The sequence below is a fragment of the Gouania willdenowi genome, chromosome 1 (genome assembly GCF_900634775.1).
Source record: "Gouania willdenowi chromosome 1, fGouWil2.1, whole genome shotgun sequence".
Classification (NCBI taxonomy): Eukaryota; Metazoa; Chordata; class Actinopteri; order Blenniiformes; family Gobiesocidae; genus Gouania; species Gouania willdenowi.
In genome coordinates, this window is record NC_041044.1 from 32,235,288 (window position 1) to 32,255,186 (window position 19,899).

General features: G+C 36.9%; 1 protein-coding gene across 1 annotated transcript; it reads right to left on the reverse strand.

The window, feature by feature from the left end:
- Window positions 1-1,087: 1,087 nt before the first annotated feature.
- Window positions 1,088-14,239, reverse strand: cxcl12b (chemokine (C-X-C motif) ligand 12b (stromal cell-derived factor 1)). Its single transcript, XM_028447077.1, has 4 exons — window positions 14,037-14,239; window positions 11,528-11,645; window positions 5,565-5,648; window positions 1,088-1,699 (listed from the first exon to the last, which is right to left on the reverse strand). The coding sequence occupies exons 1-4, from the start codon at window positions 14,101-14,103 to the stop codon at window positions 1,663-1,665; spliced, it is 306 nt and encodes a 101-aa protein (XP_028302878.1). The 5' UTR covers window positions 14,104-14,239; the 3' UTR covers window positions 1,088-1,662.
- Between the last annotated feature and the right edge of the window lie 5,660 nt (window positions 14,240-19,899).

Genomic DNA, 19,899 nt, shown 5'->3' on the forward strand with positions numbered 1-19,899 from the left:
TGTTTCAGGTCTCATCAATGAAATATTTGGTCTCTGTTTCACAGAAGAAAAGTTCCTGTTCTTTTCTTCTTCTTCTTCTTTATGTTAATCATGGTACAACCCTAATACATTATCCAATCACTTTCCAAAGCAGTGCTTTAAAGTCATCCTTCCCTAAATTACTTTATTTACAACATAAAAAAGTCGACTCATTGGATTTTCTCCAGCAACACCATATAATCTGCTTTGTCATGCTAAATCTTAAATGTAGCACCATGATGTCAGGGTCTTCAATTTTCAACCTGATCTCTTGAGGAATCGTGAAACTGTCACATTATTGTTTCGTGCGTTCCAACACGATTTTCTTCTTGTTTTTGTGCTGCTTCAAACTACTTTTCTTGGAATGGACATTTGTTCTAAATGGAAAAAAAAAACTGTGCAGCCTGTGTGAGATATGGAGGCTTTGACCACAGCCAATAATAAGGGGTTGGTTAGGATTAGGGATGTGGTAATTGTAATGTTTTGTGGTTAACGTTAAGGAAATAACTCCCAAATTAAAGCTGCTACCTCCTATATTTTTTTTTATTAGATATAATTATAGTGTGTGCCTCAGAGATTAATGGATCGAACATAATTTTATCTATAAACACACCATTTGTTGACATTTTCATACATTGCATTGTGGAATGTGGAGTCCCATAAATGGATGCATAGAAAGTGTTTTACTTCATTCTTACTGTGATTTCTTGTTGTAGTAAAGTGAGTCTCTTGATTCCATTTTTGTTCTAATTTGTTCCTGGTAATGCCCATGATATCGGTATGAAATAAAAACACTTTCATTCACCTCCCAACATCATCCACATCCCAAAATGCAATGCGCCAACAATTTAGCTAAGTGTTCAAAAGGCAATTTTACCCTTTTTGGCTTTATTTTTGGTGTAAATGTTCTTTTCATTGATCTATGAGGCATAAACTATGATTTTATCTAATAAGAAAATATTAGGGAAGCAGCTTAAATACATCAGTTAAAATTCCTTTAAAGCAGCAAAAAAAAAAAAGAAAAGAAAAAGAAATTAAAATAGTAATTTGTTACTAGCAGCACAAAAAATATAATAGATTAATTCATTAACATCACAGTTTCATAATCCCCCCGTGAGACTGGACTGATATGTTATAAGGTGAAAGGTTTAATGCATTTAGATTAAATCTTACATGAGATGATTTTGGCATCACCTACAAACCACAGCATTACACTGATAGAGTTATTTTCCCTTTTATGGCTGTGTAAATGTAAAAGTTAACCATTTACAGGCACACAGTGACAGTTAGTTTAACATACATTTAAACGCACACAAACACACACACACACACACACACACACACACACACACACACAGACACACTCTCTCCGCATCCAGGTGAGCACATATACCCGACATCAGCAAACACCCCTGTGTGAAAAACAATAATTGCACTTAGTGCCGAGGTGGATAATTAGAGGCGACCGCTTGGAAGTCCAGAGGCAAACATGGTTTAGCTGTGAAAAGTGGGTTCCGCAAGCAGTCCAGAGAGGCGCGTGTGTACATACAGCGTGTTGGCATACATCCATGGCAGTGATAGAGAGGTATGGAGGTTCCACCTGGGAACAACCAGGCTCGACCGCGCACACGTCTTCCACATAGATCAGTTTTTCTTGGTACGTCTTCTAGACTTCTTCACCCTGCAAGAGAGATGGTACTATTACTGAGAAGGAAATCAGTCTTTACAAGCAGTATGATGTATTATTACCTCCTCTCAGGAGATCATATTTTCACCCAGTGTTTATTTATTTGTTTGTCTTTTAGCAGGATTAGGTCAAAAGTAGATAATTGATTTTTACAAAATTTTAGATAAAGATGGACCTTACGCAATGGAAGATTCCATTTTTTTTTTGGGAAGGGATCTGGACATAGGCGGAGTTTGAGATTCTTGCCAGGGGAGCAAAATAAAAAGAAAGTGTCTATTCGTACGATTGCCGTACGGACAATCCCTGGTGCTATTGGTACGTTTACAAAAGTACACGTACATAGTGTTTTAGGGTTAGGGTTAGGATTTAAGTTTAGGTTATAACCCTATATCGCAACATTTTTTAGGGTTAGGGTTAAGGTTAGGTTTAGTCTTAGTCATGTGACCTAAACTGGCCAATGAGAGGCGTTGCGTACAGATAGAATGTCGGTATATTGATACGGCAACCATACGGATAGCCACTGCCAAATAAAAAACACAATGAGTGTAACATATACAATAATGCAAAAATGATTAGTAGCATAATTGATAATGTTGTCTACAAAAATTTGCAACGACGCATCATTCAATGTTGTAAATTCATGATAAAATCAGGCCGGCGGCTGCAGAATTGCACAACTGAAAAAGAACCAACCTAAAGTCTCAAAGGTTTGGAACCATTTCACTGAAAAAACACCTGAGGTAGAACTAACTAACTTTGTACAGTCACTGTGTTTTATGGCACTTAAAATATTTTTATATTATGTACGTTATATTAAGAATTGTGCTGTAATGAGGGGGTGAAATGCTCCCTCTGCCCCGCAAATTCCGCGTATAGGTTTGGATCACTATACTGATTCATAATCAGTTTCAAAAATGAAAAAAATCACATTAAAAAAGTCATATCTCGATTCGTAATTGACCGATTTTTGTGAAATTTAATCCAGTTATGTTGGGTTATTTGCTCAATTATCCACTAAGTTTCATCTGGATCGGTCCTGTATTGCTTATTCCATTGTGATGCTTGTACACAAAAACTTAAATAAAAAATTATATTAATTTTAACTCCCCTGGAGATCAATCAAGTATAATGATGTATATGCAGCCAAGCACTAATGATTGATTATCTGCTTTTTGTATTAAGGAGCACAGTTGGGTTTGATTGTTTCCCCACTGCAAGAGGAATAAATCATAAAATGCTCAAGGAAATGTTTTCTACACCAGATGAGGTCTAAATACTCGCAGTTTAACTGAAAACTGTATCCCGTAAAAGATGAGTTAGCATGACACAGCGCTAGCTCATGAGAAATGATGTCAAAATCCAGAATTATTACAATACATGTTTAATGAGCCTTAGAAGAACAACAGAAAACCTGGACCCATTCATTAATTTTAAAAGTTAAAGATCACCCACAGAGTGTGAAAAGAGTGAGAGAAAACACGTCTTTGAGGGTGAACTGAGTTCTTGTTTGGTTGGTGACCTTTCATCTCAAATGTAGCAACGGCTTCATCACTCTTTAACTAAAGAATGAGCTCATTTAAAAAAATACTGGCTCCTGTGGTTGGAACAACCCTTCAAAAACATCTTTTCAATTCTGCGGTGACAAATTTATAACAACAGATAAACAATGATAGTTTCTTTCTCATGGATTCACTAACTGCATTTCCATTACCCTTGGAAAAATGTAAATAGCGCAATAAAAACTGTTAATGAAAAAACTCAAATATCAATATAAGGTTTTTATGCTTTCATGAGGATGGAATTTTAAACGTTTCGACTAAGGATGCACCGATCGATTGGCCGGCTGATTTTGGGAATCGGCGATTGGCCGATCCTTGCATATGAAACCGATCTTTTCCGCCGATCTTTTCTACCTCCGCAAAGGTCTTAAAGTTGGTCTTAAAGTCAGCGACTGTTCTTTTCTGCTGTGAGTTGACTGGCCCGCCCACCAGCTCATGTGTGCATGTGCATGCCTTTGATACACGGGATAACAACAACACAGTTAGCTTAGCATGTCGGCAGTTTGGCGGTTTTACACAAAAAAGAGAGCAAAAGATTGCAATTTGTAATTCCTTTAACGCAGATATAAGCCTTGGTGGAGCTGCAAACAAAATGCTGCCTCATTTATCATTTAATAAACCACCACGCCGCTCAGCATGCAGCATTTGAAGCTAGAAATCAAGCTAATGCTAAAGCTACAGCTACAGCGAGCGGTAAATAGAGCCAAGAGTCCGCTGAGAGCTGCTACGAGGAAAATGATGGAGTTCATTGCTTTGGATTTGAATAAAAACCTTCCACTAATGTATAGGTGACTGTAACAAGTGTGAGAACAACTAACCTGTGTCATGTTCATTCTGTCATTACCCATTGACTTACAAAAATGTTACACATGCTGCACTTTATTATTTCTGTAGAATGTTTGACTTTTAGATTTTGTCCTGTCAGCTGTTGCAAGTTATTTTTAGAATAATATTTTTACATTTAAATATCCACAAAGCTGCTGCATTTGGACATTTTTAATATAGTTTAAGATGTTTTTAGTTTGTCCTGTAGATTATAATTTTATCACCTACCCCAAACCCTGTGATTTTCTTTATTTGTAAAACCTAAATACTGCTGTGCACTTTATTTTAGTGAAAGAGCTCCAAACAGGTCTGCAGTGTAACCTGTTGGACAATAAAATGTGAAAAATGAAAGACTAAAGGAACTGATATAATTTAGTATTTTGGACAGTAATGCTCTAAACTTTTAATTTATATTTGAGATAACTACCTCATGTGCAGTTAAAACAACAACGTTTGTATTGTTTTACAGGTATTGTTCAATGTTTTACAATAAAATAAGATTGGAACATTCAAGGTGTATGATGTCAAAAAAATCGGTATCAGCCGGTCAGGCGTTTAAAAAAAATCGGTGATCGGCCAGAAAATTGCAATCGGTGCGCCCCCAGTTTTGATATTGAATTTTGTCTCAAAAGCGCTATGGAAACACTTTTACTGACATCATTTCGAAAGCTCGAACTATGCAAAAACTACATTTTTGCTTTCTGCTTTTATTTCTTCAAATAACTCCCCATTTGTTAATTTTTTTTTTCATTAACGTGCTTGTGTTGTTTTTTTTACTCAGTGTTTGAATATTCTGCAACAAATACCTGCTTCAATCGACTGTAGCATCCAAGCCTCATTAGTAAAAGCCTGTTTTCACATCGGTTCTTATCAAACATAACAAACTGTGTCTCTGAGATTCTCTGATAATTCTTTATTGTTTATTTATGGAGCTTCGAGTTGCAGACATGTAGACGGGCAATAATCACCCCCCCAGACAGACATGTTGGGAACATATACTTTATGAGGAAGGCATGCATTTTTACTGCACAGCTCATTTAAAACTGAACAGGGATGAATAACTCACTCCCACAGTCCAGCTCAAAGGCCACACATATATATGGTAGCTCATTGCAGCAACTTGTGACAAAAAGACAGTGAAACATGTAAAAATCTAACATGAAATGCCCTTCCCTACATTTACATATTGTCAAAATGTTCACATGAGAATGAAAAAAAGCAGCTCTTGATTTATCGCAGTAAACTTCTCAACACTTCTTATTTCACTGATGATAACTCATCTGCTTACATCAACCATGTCGGCGGGTTGAGAGAATAATTGTCAGCAGTAAACTGAGAATCGGCCACTCTTTACCCTGAAGTTTATTTCTTTTCTGGCAGACGCTATACTCAGCGAAGAGAGGTAGCGTATATCATGTCAGCGGTGACTGGGATGCTCTGTGTGTTCCCAGAGAGGGTGAAGAGGCTTTTCTTACTTGTTAATGGCGTTCTTTAAATACTGCTGCAGCCACTTGGTCTCTGGGTTGATGCAGACTTCCCTGTTGTTCTTCAGTTTCGCACTGTCAAAGAAAGAAGTTTGAAAACATTAAAAAACAGGGATTGTTAGTATATTTTGGGAAAAGTGATATGAAAAGAGATAGATCTTGGTTGGTGTATTATTCATTTGTAATATCTGTATTAGTTTGAAGAACAATTAATGCAATTTCTATAGAGCGCACTTGCCCACATTATAAGTTTGGACTCAGTGTGGGGACTTTAAAACACTTATGTGATATATTTAATTATTGAAACAGCATGATGCATTCAGGGACATTCTCGGAACCTTCCATTGTAGCTGCAGGAATCACAGGATATCTACGTTATCTTTATAGAAACCAGTGTAATCCACCAAACTGTAACAAGACGCAAACATGACTGTGGTCTAAAAAAAGGCCTTGTTCCTGCAACTTTTTTACACTATTGCTGCATATTGTAAACTTTAAGGCAGCAAAGGACAAAGTGTCTAATACGTTTTTAATAGTTACTTTTCGTGATTGTAATAATAAAATAACAGTTTTGCTCAAAGTTACTTTCATCAACTCTTAAAAACCACAGGGACCAGATTTTCTTCATTGGTTTAGTAAATTAAAAATGGCTCTATGTAAAAATCCTAATTAACATTACAGAGTCTCTAAACTATTAATACAACCATACAATACTATATACATCATATAGGTTCTTATATTCATAAAATTGAGAGTGATCTAATAAAATCTGAATAGTTACATATACTTGTATATAATGTATATAAAATTAATCACACAAAAGCTTATCTCAGCAATAACATTAAAAGATGCAACATTTTTAATAGTGTCTGTGGAGAGTTTTAGGGCCCAATGACAAAGATTTATGATTTCCTGCATTGCTTCAAAGTTCCTCGTGTTTGCTTGAATGTGTAAAACTCATCATTCACGTTACCTCGGTTCTTAAAACATTAAACTAACTTCCTGTGAGTCGAAGATTAAACTACGTTGTAATCATTCCCCTATAGTTTAAAAAGCCCCAAATGACATCGGACAAAAATCCATTTTGACGTGATAGTTAATTTACTGATTATACTGTTCTAAACTCTGTTTAAATATTTTATCATTTCACTGAGAAAGTTTACAAACTGTCTTCATGTTTTTAAGTTTGCACTACTATAATTATAAATCTCTGGCTGAATCATGTAAAGCACATTCATTTACTTTGTATGAAATGCGCTATAAAAATAAATTTGCCTTGCCTTGCCTCCCTCCAATATATATTTAAAAGATGAGGAGGATTATCTCTGTTTGTACATGAATTAATTCAATCTGTTGGTCATTTGTCAGAAACCCATCATTTATTTCATTGAAGGTTTATATTAACACAGGATCAGGTTAAGCTCCATGAAATCCCAGAACATTCACCCACACATGCTGACGTAAAGCCGAGCTTTAGCTTTTCAAACTATAACCTCCACTCCCGTGTCAGTGATACCGAACATAAGAAGGCAGAAATAGTCAAGACATAAGCAGCATTATTTAAATCACTGTTGTGAGGAAACTGTGTGTCTTACAACTATAAATATGTCACGATCAAACAAACAAGAGTTCATCTCAATGGTTAAATGGTTTTGATGAGCTCAATCCATCAGCATGATGTCTAATAAGGTTTATGAAAGCTGAGCTCAGAGACACCTCAGCATAGCTGTAAAGTCATCAGCACGTCCCAAAACGCAGCCAAACTTCAAACCAGAGGATTACGGCTTCAAACAGACTGTCATCGTCAGCTAGGGTTAAAAAAATATTCTGGCCTCCTGTGTTCACTCAGGGACAGCTGGGAAGGAGCAACACATCACGACTCATGCTGCACAGCTAGGAAAAATGTGTCCCTGGTTAAACACCAGAGCATCTGCCAAATGTAATCAGACTTATCTGAGTTAAAATAAATCTATACAACACAGTCTTCAACATGTATAAGTTGCAATTTAGAATGAATCATATTTAATTACCTGTACTTTTCTTCATTCGAACAATGCAGACTGTATAAATATGAAGACTGAGGTAAATGAACCCAAGTCCATGATGTAAATTAGTTTTTGCTTTAGTGATTTTATTCCTCACATCCCAAAACAATAGGTTAATCAAAGCCCTTATGTTATTGTTCTCTTGTGTGTGTCTGTCCTTGGGTGAACTGTAGAAATAGGACAAGCTGGTGTAATAGAGAAATTAATGTTATTTCCTAAATGTTTATTTAGTCAACCAGATTAAATAGATGGGTGGATAAATTTTACAAACTCTGAAGCCATAAAGGTCCAAACTACTCATAGTTACTAAACTTCATTATGACGGCAAGTGCATTATAAATGTGGAGACATTTTTGCACCAACTACGGAGAAAACATGGTGGGAAAAAAGAACATTTCCATCATTGTTTTTTGTGTTTTGGTGTGTGTGTCTTGTGAACTTTATTTCTTGAGTTATCTGGTCTTTTGTTATAGGGTGAGATGGGGAGGTGAAAAGGGAAAATAACACATTGGAAAATGCATGTGTTGCATTATTCAATCTGTGCTATTCAAAAAAAAAAAAAAAAAAATTTCCAAACTATCAGAAATATGCTTAGTTTTATAAAAGAGCACCATACTCTTATCAGAAAAAAAAATCCCTAATGTTTGTAGTAATATAAGTCCTCAATAGTTTGAAAGCAAATGTTTTTCTTTTGCTCCAATCTTAAGATTTTATCTTAAAAATTGCTCAAATCAAAAAGGTAAATAGAACTACTCTATTTCTGTTGGTTATTTATTTATTTATTGAAAATAATTTGTCTTCGAACACATCAAAAGTTATCCCGAATCATCAAAATATGAGGAAACTTGAGGGTTTCTTGTCATACAAACAAAGCACGTTTTTAAATCCTCTAGACAAGGGGTGTCCAACTAATTCTAGCTCAGGGGCCAAATACGGAGCAGTTTGATCTCAAGGGGGCCACAAATTTTATGCAAGAAAATGAGTAATTTCAACATTATCGTGCCCTAGTTTCTTCTACGTATACATGAAATACAAAATATGTAGGAAACCGACCATATCCAAGCAATAAGTGATATCAGTCCCAAGAGGATCTTCACTTTAAATTTTCTAGATTTTGAGACCAATTGCTATTTAATTAAGGGAAATATTATGCCATAATTTGAGGATAATGTAAGGATTTTGTAAGAATTTTGAGTTTTTTCAAATGTTTAATGTTAAAAATGACTGGTCATGCAAGAAAACTGTGAGTCCATGCAAAAATTGTTGTTTTCTCTGTCATTTTTATTTTCTGCTGTGGGCCAAATTGGATGCTTCAAAGGGCCGGATTTGGCCTCCGGGCCATGAGTTTGACACGTGCACTAGACTGAACAAAGGAAATTGCTTTTCAAACACAATAAATTAGACCCAAATGTATTTTATAATTTAGTAACAGAATCATCCAAATTGTTCCGTCCAGCCCAAAGTGCAGCCTACAGACTGATGAAGATCTTTGTTTAGGACACTGAAAAGTTTGCGCTGCTGTCAGGCTGTGGAGTGATTTCCACATCTGATGATGTGGGCGATGAGGTGGCAAGCTGTGAGGTCCTAACCCCTCCCTTTTCCAAACATCTGGATATCACAAGCTTGTGGCAAAAGGTCGTGTATGAGAGTCAACAGCTCGGAGGTGTAGCGCCTCACTGCTCTCCCAACTCCTCCCACCATCGGACTATCACACCACTATGCAAATCAAACGCATTCTTACCTCCTCCTTCTCCTTCACCCAAGCTGCCCTTTAACATGTCACCTCCCCATTATCCACCCCAGACATACAAGCAAATGGCCCCTGAATTTTGGGAGGGATCCTTTCGGGAGCCGCAATCTGAGCATCAGTACCAAATCCTTCAAAATAACAAGCGTCTCAGAAGGCCAAACGGCTCAGTAACCGGATCTGTGTTTGGATGCACCTTTTCCCCATCTCTGACTTTATTAGGGGTTGTCTGCTCATCTGCTCGGAAGCAGTCAGCTGTTTTGATGTGTCTCCTTCATCCTGTTTATCTGTCCCCTTGCCTATGGATGACCAACCGAGAGCTTTAGCTCTAATTGACTTGGCTGGAATTTGAGTTCCACGAGCAGCAGGTAGTAATTACTTCACAGCAAGATAATACCTACAGCATGCTGGGATTGGAGAGAGGGGGTAGAATGAGGGCACACGGCAGGACACGGGCTGGGGAGGGAAGTAAGTGTTGTGTTACTGACTCTTTCATCTGACTCTATACAGATATCAGAACCGAGGTTGGAGAGCGAGTCTGCAGCACGGGCCGACCGCCGCACATCCTCTCTGACCTTTGGCTACTCGTTCAACCAGCCCAATGGTTCCACCCCCCACCTCTCTTTTCGCTCTTTCTTGGCAGAAGCCCCACAATCCATCAGCTTTTTGGCTTTGAGGCATCTGCCATCAGCTTTCTATAGTCACCAAAATGAATGAGTCTTTTAAGTTAATGCGTTCCAGACCAGTGACATTATAATCAATGTTCCCGGACAGTTTCTGAGCGTGGAATTATTTTCTTTAAAAGTGGATAGGGGAGACAGGGGGTCAGCAGGAATACAAAGGTAATCACTTTGACCCTTAATTATTGCTTCCTTTGCTAAACAGAAATGGCCCCCTCGAGCTGTGGTGGTTCCTGCTTTCCTCCTAGAGTGGATGTTGTTGTTTTAAACTCAGCCCTCTCACTAGGGAAGGAATACAAGGTTGTTACCACTAAACTTCACACATATCTCACTCCTGTGCAATTCAATTGTCAATTCTTTAAATCTATAGAAGGAAACTGGATGGATGTAAAACAAGGAAGGCATGATTATAAAGAATAATGTTGTCTTGAGGGTTTCTACATTAAACACTTGGAAAACTGACACACTATACTGTACATGCTTCACTGGCTTTTGATTATATCATGTTAACAATATTGTGTTTTCATCATTAAATGGACTGTACTTCCCACACTACACCTGCCTATCAGCCTCCTCTTTTATCGACAATTGCATTCTCCTCCCGTCACCACAGACAACAGCTGTTAATACTCGTAACTGTAGCCTCAACCTGTGAGACACACCCTCTGGATCCTATTATGGAGACTTTAAACACACTGCTAAACAAATAAACTCAAACCCCTTCTCACAAAATACAGTTTAAGGTTTTAAGTAGACAACATTACATTTACATTCTATGATTGGTAACATCTGATCAGCTTTCATAATCAGTCAGCGTATGTTCAGCACTGTATTGTGGAATGTGACTCACACACACACACACACAAACACACACACACACACACACACACACACACACACACACACACACATGCTTAATCAATTCACACTATACACTGTTAATTACATTTCAACTATTCATTTAATAAATGGATGAGGTTACTTTTAAACATAGCAATATGTTTTTCCTTTAAATTGTAGAGCACAGAGGGCTACAGCTTATCAAAATTCCACCAAAATACAAAAAATGCAATAATTCCATCTCTCCCCAGTATAACATCTATGATTCTGAGTTTGTGTGTATGTGTGTGCTTTGTTTCTTCTTCTTTTATTTATTTTCCAGGGCCACATCTCAAAAACCTAATGAAACTAAAAGTAGATCAGACAGACATTACAAGTTTTAAATCTGTGAGGTAAAATATACATTAAATTTGTATGATCCTTGCCTCAAATAGAAATAAATAATAATAACAATAATAATAATAATGATGTTAATAGAAAAAAGTACCACAAATAATAATAATAATAATAATAATTAGAAATAATACATCAGGACTTTTCTCAGCTTTAAAAGTGAGATAATAGTTCAATCACCAAACATTTGCTGCAGGAAACACCTTTCCTCAGTTTAATCACCCTGTAATTTAGGTCCCATTCACTTACATGACTTGGAAGGGGCAGTTGGGCGTGTGGAGAAACTTGAGCTCCTTGATGGTTCGCTGAGGAACGGTGTTGAGAGTCGAGCGACACCAGCACCGCTCCACCAGGCTGATGGGCTTTGCTGCAAAACACACAAAGGAGACAATTTGTTAGCCTCAAGGTAAACACGTGTCACACAATACAAAGAGATTATTCTGGGAAAAAGGAAGGAAGGACCCATAAATAAAGATAAAAATAAAAAAAACAATGCTACACCTTTGCTGCTCCGGTCGTTAATGTTAACATGAAATAAAATAGAAAGAAGCTTAATTTCTGCCAGTATAAATTTGAAATATTATGCCTTTGAATGATCCTAAGTCGCATCCAGTCTTAAACAGTTTATTACTCAACCCACATTACAGAAATATTCTTCTTCTTAGGGAGAGTGATAAGACCAGCTTAACTGAATTCCACTTGTAGGAGGTCGCTATTTTGACAATTAAAGTCACAAATTAATCTAATTATTTGAGATGTGACTTAACTCACCTGTTGGGCTTGAGGCGTGTTAAATCTACTGTAATAAAGAGCTTGGGAATGTGTAAGTTTTACCTGCTTTTTTTTTCTTCCTGAACAACATGTTCATTAAAAAGAGATTAGCCCATTCTCACAATCCCTCTTAACACACACACACACACACACACACACACACACACACACACACACACACACACACACACACACACACACACACACACACACACACACACACACACACACAGCAGCATTTAACCGGTCCACTCAACAGAAGAAGGGTCCTCAACGTTTAGTTTTTGAATATTCGCCCCTTTTATGAAAGAGCTCTCAGCATCAACAGGCTTAATGGAAACCACCACCAGTACATTCTTAAAATGATTACAAATCACTCCAATGCCTCCATGAAGGCATCTGGGCACCCCCAAGAATCACAGATGTATACTTTGATACCCCCCAAAAAGCTGAGAAGAATTTGCTTTGTCGAAACTGAGATTAAAAAGATTCAAAGGAACAAAAGAAGTAGAAGTGTTGAAGAAACGAAGGGAAACTGAGTAAAAAAACAACAACATATAAATGTGGATTGTGAGTTAAAAATAGTTCACTACGTAAGTAATTAAATAAAAAGAATGTTTATGAACCTTTGATATCAAGAGTCTCAAATGAAGTCAAAATAAGCTTTGATTGTGTGTTTCAACTGCTTGCCCTTGATATGCGTGTTGATTCTGAAACACCAAATGGCCAAATCCTTCATTAATATCAGCCTAATGACTCCCCACCCATGCAGGACCTTTTCTGATGCAAAAGAGATCATTATGGGCCGAAGCCACAAGTGAGCATCCTCTGCAATCACCACCTGCCTTGTTTATCCCTGTTTATTAAGTAATTATAAGAAAGCAAGGCCAAAAAGACAATACACACATTTATCCCTAACTCTTTAATATGCAACCAGGGCTCTCCCTGGGGCTGAAACAACAAGCTTAGCATAACACAAGGCGGGCGACTCAACACCCCGACTTTTCTCCCCGTAAAGCCTGACATGTGTGAGGATAACGGCGGGTCAGAGTGGAGCACAGGCTGCACCTCTAATGAAGGCATTTGTTGCTAAATACAACAAATGTGTAAAAACTGTAAAACACTGCATTTAAAAAAAAAATAAATGTAACAAATAGAATGTTTATTCATTGTTTTCTAGCTTGGGTAATGTGAATGTTTCTAGTTTTTTTAATGGATCAGGTTTTATGTAATTCCATTTAGCATTATTCGCATTTAGATATTGTTTACAAAAAGACAGGTTTTTACCTTGTAAATTGTAGAAAAATAAATACAAATAAAATAAAGTTAATAAACTGCACCTAATTAAATTAATTAAAAAAGGAAATTGTATTTATTAATTAATTTGTTCTAAACGTTGGGTTAAATAAACCTTAGACAACAGAAAAGCGCATCATCTAAGAGCTTGGTTTGATTGTAGATGTGATGGCAAATGCTTATTTTATTTAAACCCTATAAAAAACAAAAATATTGAAATATGTTAATATGAAATATTACTAATCTATTGTTTCTTTAAGATATACTATAATTATATATCCTTAACCCTAAATAATCTTTATGATAAATTGTATCCCTTGTCGGGTCAACTTTTTCGAGGCCTATTTGCTGGAACAAAGAGTTTCAAAACATCGTATTTTAACTGAATTTAAATATAACAACAAAATATTTACACAAGCCACAATATAATAAGAGACAGGCAGTTTATTACTAAAAGACAGTTTGAGAACAAAAATCTAAAGAATAATTAACAAATAAAAAGTCTAATATTATTACTGTATAATGATGCTTAAAAGCGCTATTCTGCTGATTTCTTTCTTCCTTTAAATTCCTACTAACACACTTAAACTCACTGATAACGTGTAAAAAGGGAAACATCAGTGTGCCCATCAAACAGATTACGTAAAATGGCCCCAGAGCATCCCGTACCCCTTCTAGAATCTGGACTCACCACTGGTCATTGGTGCGTGTGTGGCCACGGCCAGCAGAGCCATCAACGCCAGCAGTTTGACGTCCATGATGGTGAGCTACTGGACTTCTCTGTTACAATCCAGGGTACGACTGTGGTCTCCTCCAGCTCTGCTCTGCACTGTGTTCAATCCACAGATGAGAGTGTGTGAGTGAGAGTGAGAGAGCTGGGAGAAGGGGAGTCCCACTTTCTCAGGAGGGAAGGAGTGGTGGTGGTGGGGGTCCCAGTATGTGAGGAGATGAGGTGAGAGGAGGGGGAGGAAAGGGAGGGAGCTGCGTTGAGTCAGGACAAACTTCCTCGATTGTAAATGTGTGTTGGCAACGAGTCAAAAAGAAAGTCTGAGGGCAAGCCTTTCACTTTTTCAATGTTGGATGTTTTTCCTTCATTTCTTTGTTATTCACTTCAATTCAGACAAATATCATGCTTGGTGATCTATTTCACTCTCTATTTTCTCAGTTTTTTCTGCACATCTTCAGCCTATTGTGTGTTCGTTGGACCAATGTGTTTTACATCACTATTTTCTGTAATGTTAGCTGAGTCACAGGTTGTTCCACTCTCCCCACACTCTGGCACTGTCTGCCGTCATTTGGCTGATCTACTATTGATAAAATCTGGCTTTTGTCTTCATCGGAATTCACCTTGACCTCTAATCAATTATTAGACTGTTTATAGGTCCTATTTTAATTGGCAATGGGATACTATAGCTATCTGTGCACCCCCCACACAAACCTCGGACACCATATTGTTCTGATATGTTTTCTATATATTACTACTATTGCAATCCAACAATGTTCAAGATGTGGGATGCGAACAAATATCACAACAACTGTTAATTCTGGTCATATTTTGTGATATATTACTTAAATTTGAATCTGTTATAACTTTGTGAGGTAATGTAGTAGAAACTTTGTTTTAGTGTCAATTTAAAGGCGTTTATACATAGTTTCTGGTAATATACAGTATATAGTAATTACGTTCAAACCTGAGATATGGACTTCACAGAAATAGAAATTTAAGAATTCATTATTATATTTACATATACATATTTCTATTGTATTCATTGGAACGAGCAGAAGCCCAGCTTTAATTTAGTACCACATTTGTGTGTTTTACAGACCAAAATGTTAAATGTGAAAATGGATTAGGAAATTCTAAATATGTTTCAAGGACCAAAACACTTTATGCCAAAACAACAAGTTCATCCCAATTTATGCAATGTCAACATTAGATTTAATGTTCAGAACACCATAAAGCATCAGCAAAATATGGTGTTTGTGTGTGTGTGTGTGTGTGTTGACTAATGAAATCACGTATGCAAACTGAACAGATGTGTTAACCGGTTGAGACAGGCATGTGCAACTGGCGGCACATGGGATGCATGGAGCCCTCAGTCCAGTTTTGTGCGGCCCCTGTATTGTAAACCCAAGAAATGACTTCAAAACACACATTATGACCAAAAAAAAATGATAAAAAAATAAATAACACCAGAACAAAAGTGACTCAAAAAACACAATTTGGCAACAAAAATACACAGATTACTCACAAAACACACAAGACGACTACAGAAATGCACAAAAAGACAACAAAAACACACAACTCTAAAAAACAATAAGCAGAACAAAAAGAGAGAAACACATACAAAAATACAACAAAAACACACAACATGACGAAAATATACAAAATTAAAATTAAAATAAAATCAGAAAATGAATACAAAAAACACAGAACAAATGATAAACAAAAAATTAACTTTTAACTTTTAAATTACACTAATGAACACAAAGCAACAACAACACACACACAAAATAAGAGAAAAATATACAAAATGACAACAAAAACACAGAAGCTCTTGGCTTTTTCTTTCATTAAGGCTCAGATTAGTCATTATTCTAAATGCTGCATTGAATGTTGATAATGTGGACCTCACATCAGAGAATCACATTTTTGTTACTGTGATTTATGTACAATTAAAAATTTTAATGGTTCCTGCAGGGTTCAATCAAATACATTTCATGAAAAATAACAACAGCATGTTAAGTGACCACAGCTTAAAACATGTCTTGACATATCAAGGCACAGGCTCTCTGAAACCCCTGCAGGTGTGCTGTGGTATCGGTTATCAAGAAGTTAGCAGCAAATACAAAAATCAAAGTTGCAAGAACAATTCTGCTCCAGGTTTAGGATCAGGTCAGTGTGAGGAAACAGACGTATGTTCCCACTTTGCCCTCAGCTTTACCAGCCCCGCCTGGAACCAATCAGCAACAGTAATACCATGTGCTGTTAGTACAGTGTGTGTACGTTGGTAAGTGTGTGTATCTATAATCAGCCATGTTTTATCTGCCTTTATTGTGCAGCTTTAATCCCAGCAGCTGGTAAACTGCAGCTTGTCCTCCTGTCAGAGACTGACGCCTCCTCTGTCAGAACAGTTGGAGTAGATGCAACACAGCCACCCCAAAGCCCCGCCCACAGGCATCACCTCCTCCCATAATAAAGCCATACATGCTGCTGTCTTTTTTTTACTCTGAAATCCCTCCCCTGCAGTTAACAAGCTCAATTGTTGAGCTCCGTGCTGAGAGAGTGTGTGCTGGTCTGAGGCCTGCTGTAAATCTGACGGCCTATTTACTATTAGCCAGAGAGTCGTCCAATAGAAGTGCCATTATTACCCATGGGGAGACGAACTGAAGTGTGACGAGACAAGCATGGATGAGCTCACAGGAATTTATTTCGGCTGTTTTCACAAATCCCTAAACTTTCCTGCTCCTATAATCAAACACTGTAAATAGATGAATTATAACTTTACTTTGACTTCTGAGCAGAAAAATGTAGGATAATAAATCATTTTTAATTATATCCAAAATATACCAAATCATTATGACTACATTACTGAAATACAAAAGTTCTGATCTTAAAAACACTTTCATTTCGTTGGCGCTTGAGCCCATGCGTGTTTTATAAAAGCACTAAATCAAGACTTGTTCATAATGTTGTGCTTTCATAAAAAAAAAAAAAAAAACTGATTATGCCATAGTGCAAAGCATTATTGTATAGTACACTTAAACAGGACAATCAGATCTTTCAATTGGATTAAATTCACCCTGAATAAACAATAATGTAAACACAGCTACGGTTATTCTATTTGTTACATTTCAAAATAGAAGACAGAATTTGAAAATAGACCAAATGATTAAGCCTGGTCTATCTTCTGCCTAATCCATGTGTAAAGGTCTCATTCTAAACTTTATTGTGTAGATGTCAACTTGTTAAATTAGATTTTCAGATTCAGAATCAGAATCAACTTTATTGACCAAGTAATGTATGTTATACACACGAAGAATTTGTCTTGGTGAACTGTGCTCTCTCTGATAGTGTAAACATTAAATAATAACAATCAACTAGAAAAAAATAAGAAGTATAAACATAAATATAAACAGTAGTTATACTAATATGTGCAAACTAAATAAAATAACAAGATAATAATAATAATAATAATAATAATAATAATAATAATAATAATAATAATAAAATAAAATAAAATACAATAATAATAATAAGATAATAGTGCAGTAGTGCATTGATGAGTAGTGCAGGTGAACATTTAAATTAAAATATTATGTCCATGAACATTTTCAGTGACAGATTGATCCAGGGTTGTTATGTTTAGTTCCATGGTTATTTCACAGTAACAGAAACAGGTCTGACACTCTTTGACTGTTTAGTGTTGATCACAGTGACAGCCTGGGGGAAGAAACTGTTTTTATGGCGGGTAGTTTTGGCGTACAGTGATCTGTAGTGTCTGCCGGAGGGGAGGAGTTTAAACAGATTGTGTGCAGGGTGTGAGGGGTCTGCAGTGATGCTACCTGCCCGTTTCCTGACCCTGGACAGGTATAAGTCTTGGATGGAGGGCAGATCAACACCAATGATCTTTTCTGCAGTCTTAATTATCCTTTGTAGTCTGTGTCTGTCTAGTTTGGTTGTAGATCCAAACCAGACAGTGATGGAGGTGCACAGAACGGACTGAATGATGGAGGTGTAGAACATGATCAGCAGCTCCTGGGGCAAGTTGAACTTCCTCAGCTGACGCAGGAAGTACATCCTCTGCTGTTCCTTTTTCCTGGTTGTGTCTATGTGGGAGGTCTACTTCAGGTCCTGTGAGATTGTGGATCCCAGGAACCTGAAGGAGTCCACGGTAGCCACTTTGCTATTCAGAATGGTAAGGGGGGGAGTGGGGGGGATTTCTCCTGAAGTCCACTATCATCTCCACAGTCTTGAGCGGGTTCAGTTCCAGATGGTTCTGACTATCTGGAACTGAATTTTACTAAGATTTCCTCATTTTTCTGAGCTTTACTACCAAACCCCAAAACAAAAACCCCATTATTATAAATAATAATTATTTTAATAAATCTTTGATTGATCAGTCCTTCCTTTGTATCTGTGTTGCAATATATTCTTGCATTTGTCCATTATCATTGTGTGAAGTATTTTTAGGCTAACAATACATTTCCATTATAAATTAGATTAGATTACATTAGCATCGAGTGAAGAATATTGAAATTCTGTTCATGCACATACATTCCCAAATCTGTTGGAGTTTTTTTTTTTTGTTAATCCTCAAGTTTTGCTAAAGAATGTATTGCTTAATGTAAACACTAACATTTACAAGTCACTTGGGATAAACCCGTAAACAACCTAAAACCTTGTCAATCCTATCATCACTGCGCAGCAGCTCGTATTTACTAAGGCACAAAAACAAATGTCACAAGTGTTTTGGCGGCTCCAGTGCTAACACGTTGCAGGAGGGACTGCTGCAGAAGAGGCTGGGAATGTGTTTAGTACGTTTACCACTGACCTGTGGGACAACATCGTCACTTGTATCACAGGTAGGGTCAAAGGTCAGCATTTCATGTCCCCAGATAGGGTTACATGGTGCAGAGCTGCCAAGTCTTTGTTGTAGCCCAGCTCTGATAGACGGGTTTGCACTAATTGCAGCCGTGATGAGGGACATGATGAGGAACAGGCCCATCAGGTTTTGGTTGTGGTGGATGGTCTCCATCACGTACCCAACATGCACAACACCACCTTATTTAAATGTAGTAATCACCCAAATAAAATGAAACACAAAAGCTGGATTCAACATATGTTTTGTGTTTAGCTTTAAGACTTTAATTTCTTGTTAAAAACGTTTTTTGATCACAACAGGAACGTGTTTGAGGTTCTCAGGGAAGTAGTAAAGTTTTGGAGTCCAGGGGAAACAAATCCACATTTTCTGTTGCCTTTAATGGAAAAAAAAAAAAAAAAAAACTGTTCAGCTCGTTTGAGAAAACATATAAAATATTCAGACATTTATGTTTTTCATCGTTTATCTGCAGACATAAACAAAAACACAGTATTCTTCACTTTCTTAACATTTATGTAATAATGAACCCAAATAAACCCAAACTATCCATTGAAGTCACCTTCTGAGTGGCAGCAGATATGCCCCCCTCCATTGGGATTGATTGGGTTGCTCTGTGGTTTGGGGTTTATTGTGTTTTTCCTCCTTCAGTTTTGACTCCACTGTTGATTCTTCATTTATGGCTTCAGAACTGATGAAAGGCTTCTCTGGATGTAGAAAAACAGTGGCCATTGACTGTGACAGTTCACAATATGTCACAAAAACACTCATTAATCAAGTTGGGGGTTTATAATATTGATAGTAAATCATACATAAATGTATTGCTCTTACTAAAGTGTTGAGTGAAGATATTACCCTGTGTATGTACTTTAATCACAATATTTAAAAAGATCTGCAGACTGGAAGTGACTTCAGGGGTGAAAAAAACAACAATTATACAAATATCTTACAGAT